The sequence below is a fragment of the Osmerus eperlanus genome, chromosome 24, assembly GCF_963692335.1.
Source record: "Osmerus eperlanus chromosome 24, fOsmEpe2.1, whole genome shotgun sequence".
Taxonomy (NCBI): Eukaryota; Metazoa; Chordata; class Actinopteri; order Osmeriformes; family Osmeridae; genus Osmerus; species Osmerus eperlanus.
The window spans coordinates 2,655,519-2,661,518 of NC_085041.1; the positions used below are offsets into that span (position 1 = coordinate 2,655,519).

The window sequence follows — 6,000 nt, forward strand, 5'->3', positions numbered from 1 at the left end:
GTGAATGGAGAGATGAGGAGAGGAGAAGGGAGAGGTGAATGGAGAGATGAGGAGAGGAGAAGGGAGAGATGAGGAGAGGAGAAGGGAGAGGTGAATGGAGAGATGAGGAGAGGAGAAGGGAGAGATAAGGAGAGGGTGAATGGAGATATGAGGAGAGGAGAAGGGAGAGGTGAATGGAGAGATGAGGAGAGGAGAAGGGAGAGATAAGGAGGGGTGAATGGAGGAGTGGACAGGTCTGCGGCCATGACTGCCTGGCTATCAGGTTCAACGCCTTACTGGAAGCCAGCGGTGAGAAAGGCAATTTGTCACATTTAATGTGACTGACTGGAACACAGGCAACAAACAGGAGAGGATGACCAGTGAGTCCAGTGTGAATTACGTCATCTTCTGGAATAGTCCGTATTGGCTAACCAGCAGGATAACACACTGAATCACACCTTACTTTACAAATGGGCTTAAATGTGGGTAACGTTTAGTATGAAACTAAATCTATCAGAATACACTCACTCACGCATTCAATGCCAAACACGACTCAGGTTGTCAATGGCTATACTCCACAAATAGATCACAGCTTGTGATTTCTCACCCAAACACCCTGGTGCACAGAGGTCGTTTGAGGCCAAGTGCCTATCGATAACAACGGACCAAGGTGAAAGCCAGGACCTCATCAAGACAGAGCTACAGAATGGAGCAGGAAGCTTTTTCATTCAAATACAGGAGGAAATGACTGAACCAAAATACAGCAGCTCTAACAGGGAGTGTCGGGTAACTGTCGGCAAACAATAAAAACCTAGCCTCACCTACTTTTCTCAGACATGGGGATGTCAGCGGCTCAACTCGTGGCATAAAGTAAACGAATTGAAGCCTTTAGAACAACAGTGGCTTCTCAAAAAAGACACTATTTGACAAAAGGTTTAACCGTCTCTCTGCTCCTGTACCAAACACACTCGGAGGAGAAGTGAAAAGCAGCCCTACCTTGGGTAGCGGTCGTCCCAGCTGCGAGTAGAACTTAGTCCAAAACTGCATGAGCGACATGAGTCCAAACACTCGGAGAGGAACCCCCACACACACACACACACACACACACACACACTCCTAAATCACCTTCCCTTATTCCAGCCCCCTTTATCCATGTATGTGCTGGCTACAATAGTAATGAGGCTTTTTACAGCTGCTGTTGCTCTACAACAGCTCTCTCTCTCTCTCTCTCTCTCTCTCACACACACACACACACTGCCCAGGTAGACTCTGTCCAGCTCCACCCTCTCTCCCACATGGTCCTCTAAAACACACTTCCTGGTTCGCCAGAGCTGCCAGGTATTTGCATAGAAGGTTTAGTCATATTGATTGTGGTCTGGTTCCCCTGGTGCTCAAAGGTGGTTGGGGAGAGAGCGAGAGAGAGAGAGGGAGGAGAGGGGAGGGGAGCCGGGGAGAGGGAGGGAGGAGCTTTCAGGAAATGATGCTTTTGTTGGTAAGTGACTAGAGTTACTGGCAGTCCTGCCCATTTTACTGTACATGGTGTAACTCAACCGCGCTTGTATAGTAAACACTGCTGCGTGCTGGAGTCTTTGTGACCTCACACCCATCGCTTCACTTAATGGTCTGGGATCAGTACTTAATGATTATTATATTTAGAGACTGGCTGAGAGGCAATAGTGCTAGCCGGCTGGCTTGGCTTATTTCGGTCTCTGACTTTTGTCAGTCTGACAGCGAATGGGGATTCAGTTTCCAAGCTGCTGTTTGCGAGCGGCCTAAGAGGAAATGATAGACTGTCTGAAAGGAAAACTAGTCCACTTTAAGGGATCTAGATTCAAGAAAAGCAGAAAGAAGACTGTCCGGAAAAAGTTTCTGAATCTGGTCACAAGGTAGATAAAATAATATATATATATATATATATATATATATATATATTTTTAAGAATTATTTGGCATGGTCACTATCACACATGTGTTTTACAGCCATCAGAACCTGGTTAAATCAAATAATACAACTCTGATCGAGCGCACGACTGCATGGCCAGAATCACAGACAGAAACACACTTTCCAGGCCAGTCCCACCTCAACAGGGCGCGAGGACAAACAGACAGATTAACGACCTGCTGCACATTTACGCTAACACTTGACTGTCATAACAGTGAGGATCTTTTTAGCCTTCTCTGGAAGTTCCTTGAACATTCCTGGGAGAATCCTGCTGTTCTCCTGGCTGAAGAGCCCCCTGTCCCGGGTCTGAACAGGAGGCTGGCCTCTGTCCCGGGTCTGAACAGGAGGCTGGCCTCTGTCCCGGGTCTGAACAGGAGGCTGGCCTCTGTCCCGGGTCTGAACAGGAGGCTGGCCCCTGTCCCGGGTCTGAACAGGAGGCTGGCCCCTGTCCCGGGTCTGAACAGGAGGCTGGCCCCTGTCCCGGGTCTGAACAGGAGGCTGGCCTCTGTCCCGGGTCTGAACAGGAGGCTGGCCTCTGTCCCGGGTCTGAACAGGAGGCTGGCCTCTGTCCCGGGTCTGAACAGGAGGCTGGCCTCTGTCCCGGGTCTGAACAGGAGGCTGGCCTCTGTCCCGGGTCTGAACAGGAGGCTGGCCCCTGTCCCGGGTCTGAACAGGAGGCTGGCCCCTGTCCCGGGTCTGAACAGGAGGCTGGCCCCTGTCCCGGGTCTGAACAGGAGGCTGGCCCCTGTCCCGGGTCTGAACAGGAGGCTGGCCTCTGTCCCGGGTCTGAACAGGAGGCTGGCCCCTGTCCCGGGTCTGAACAGGAGGCTGGCCTCTGTCCCGGGTCTGAACAGGAGGCTGGCCTCTGTCCCGGGTCTGAACAGGAGGCTGGCCTCCAGAAGCTCTCTGTTCCCCTCACTCTGTCTGGGTGTCTTTTGTCTCTTTTTAGGTCCAGCGCTTCCAGAACAGCTAGCCTGACGTCATGGGACATTCAAGCTTTCCCATTGGGCTTCCCAAATGTAACAACACCTTGGTTGATATTTTGCTCAGGTAAACTTTATTGTTATTATTATAACTTGATTTTTGCAGTCTGTTCTGGTTAATTGTTATTTTATCAATTATTTCTCAAATACATCAACTTTCTACGTACAAAATACGTAAATTTTTGGGGGGCAATCCAAATCTAAAGAATGCCTGTCCGAAGAGCTACCAGAGGTTTAGACATATTGCGAGACACACTCTCTCTCCCTCTCTGACAGGAAGTGGAGCAGAGCAAGTGTGTGTGAGTGAGAGAGGGGGAGAGAGAGAGGGAGAGAGAGCGACAGAGAAAAAGAGTGTCACAGAATGAGTGCAGCTGTTCACTGTTTGTGGGTTAGACAGCGGTTAGTAAATGTGCTCTCCTAGCATTTTATTCCAGTAAGTCGTGTTTTTTTTGTGAAACTTTCTGAATCATGTTACACCGCGCGGCACGAGGACCTCTGCCAGGGCTCCGCCAGACCTGCAGAGCGCGGTGACGACGGGGTCATCTGCCTGGGTGCTCGTGTTCCTTCACACCACTGAAACTGCTCTCTCTTCCCACTGAGCGCTACTGAGGTTTACAAAGTACTATGCAGTGCATCTCGCTCGCCCTTTGACACACGCGCGCACACACACAGATGTGTTTACATCTCTCTCCAGCCAGGGACGCACGGACAACAAGGTTAACTACAAATAAACATCATTCTTTTTTTTCTTCTTTTTTTTCAAGCAGAAAGACATGTGGATGTGCGCTTGTTTTAATTATCTCAAATTCCTCAGAGGAACGTCCTGTGCCCTGTCTCTCCAAACACTATCAGGATACTCTCCACGCTACTAAAGAAACAAACCAACCAGCATTGCATGCTGGGATGCCGAGGCCTAACGAAGGCCTGGCCTGCTAGCTATTAGACCACTGGTGCTTCTCACTATAACACCACAGCCATGGTGATGAAGGACACTGATGTGCATTTTCCTCATGTGACTGTATTATTTGCCTAACTGTCAGACAAACTGTGGTATGCTAATCTGTGCAATGATATGGAATGACGGATGCACATAACAAGCCCACACACACGGAAAGCCTTGAAACAAGTTCTCAACACTGTTTGCAAAGGCAGCAGGGCCATATATCCATGTTACAGGACAGAGAGGGAGAGAGAGAGGGGGGGAGAGAGGAGAGGGGGAGAGAGAGAGGGGGAGAGAGAGAGGGGGAGAGAGAGGGGGGGAGAGAGAGGGGGTGAGAGAGAGGGGGTGAGACAGAGGGGGGGAGAGAGAGAGAGGAGAGAGGGGGAGAGAGAGAGGGGGAGAGACAGAGGAGGGGAGAGAGAGAGAGGAGAGAGGGGGAGAGAGAGAGGGGGAGAGACAGAAGGAGAGACGTGAGATGGGGAGGGAGAGGAGAGGTTGAGTTGTTAAGAATTAGTCATGACTCACAACCCTGTGACTTCCAAATGTTTGCTGCATGCCTCACGACATGTGGAAGCCCTTTTTCTGTCTCAGAACAGCTGAGAAAGCACACACACACACACACACACACACACACACACACGAAAGACTCGTCAGACAGTCCTCTTGGGTAGAGAGAAAGAGAGGAGTCAAGTCGAGTGGAAAAGCAATGAACTCCCGCTTGGTTCACCAGAACTAGCGTTCACACTGAAACAGGGGTGACGCATCCTTGTTCTCCTACGATGCCGCCGCCTCTCCCCTTCATGGGTGGACGAGGTCCGTCTGAACCCGAGCACCCTGCTGGGACCAGCCCCCGCATCTACTACACAGGAGCCATGGCTGCCAGGCTGGAGTGGGGCTGCTCGGCTGGAAGCTCATGACAGAATTAGCCCTCCGTTCAGTCCTCGGACTTTTGGCGGTTCTTACAGTGTGCTTCCAGGTGTGTGTCGGAGAACGTGTGGCCCCAATTAATGTGTACAGATGAACTCAGAGATGGTGTCTGTCTCTCTCTCCCTCTCTCGCGCGCGCGCTCTCCCAGGCAGTACATCCACTGTAGGGCATTCAGGCCCAGGCCTCTGTAACAAGGTGCTTAGAATGGAAACACACTACACAGGGCTCGTCCATCCCTCCCCCCCGATCACTCACAACCCTCCCCCTTTCCCCTCCCCCCCCACCTCATAAACCCCGCCTCCCAACTCAATACTGGCAGCGCTGGACGTGGGGGGAATATTAATGGCTACTTAGTTGCCCATGACTGCTCTCATATACATACATTTATTGGAGTGTGTGGTGCGTGTGTGTGTTAAATACAGCTGTCAACTCCTGCCTGCCTAGATTAAGAGTCAGTGGTCTGCGTTATTGAGCTTATCTCCGAGGGGGTTAGGGGCGGGATTCCCATTCAAACAAACCAATCTGGAGCAGGGCAACACTGAGCCGGCCTCCATTAGATATGGAAAGGAGGAGAGAGGAAAGGTAGAAAGGAAGACTAAATATATTCAAAGAGGAAGTAACACCAAAAAAGAAAAGGATCAAGATAACCACAGCAACGAAATTCTAATCTCTTTCCGTTCACAAGTTTAAACCAGAAAGCTTGGCTTCAAAACGGCATCGCAGACACAACTCGCGCGAACATGAAGGAAGACCTGAACGGGGAAATCATTTATGTGAGCCCACTTCCTGGTGTGGATTCTCGTAACCCACATGGAGAGTGAGAGAGAGTGAGAGAGCGACACAGAGAGAGACAGACAGACAGAGAGACAGAGAGAGAGAGAGAGACAGAGAGAGAGAGAGACAGACAGAGAGACAGACAGAGAGAGACAGAGAGAGAGACAGACAGAGAGAGACAGACAGAGAGAGACAGACAGAGAGACAGAGAGAGAGACACACAGAGAGACAGAGAGAGAGACACACAGAGAGAGAGAGAGAGACAGAGAGACACACAGAGAGACACAGACAGACACAGACAGACAGAGAGAGACATAGAGAGAGACAGACAGAGAGAGACATAGAGAGAGAGACATAGAGAGAGACAGACATAGAGACAGAGAGAGACATAGAGACAGAGAGAGACATAGAGACAGAGAGAGACATAGAGAGAGCTGCTACAGAGTGAGGGTCGGC

The 6,000-nt window shown here is 50.5% G+C and overlaps 1 protein-coding gene across 3 annotated transcripts in view; it reads right to left on the minus strand.

The window, feature by feature from the left end:
* sbno2b (strawberry notch homolog 2b) overlaps nucleotides 1-6,000 on the minus strand; it is a 48,472-nt gene that overhangs the window by 26,907 nt on the left and 15,565 nt on the right. Inside the window, exon 1 of one of the 3 annotated variants that reach the window (XM_062450203.1) lies at nucleotides 976-1,503. The exons of the other annotated variants lie outside the window; for them this stretch is intronic. Within the exon in view, the coding sequence (XP_062306187.1) occupies nucleotides 976-1,035 (60 nt within the window). The 5' untranslated portion in view covers nucleotides 1,036-1,503. Of the gene's footprint in view, nucleotides 1-975; nucleotides 1,504-6,000 lie in introns of those variants that run through there. 3 annotated transcript variants of the gene reach the window in all.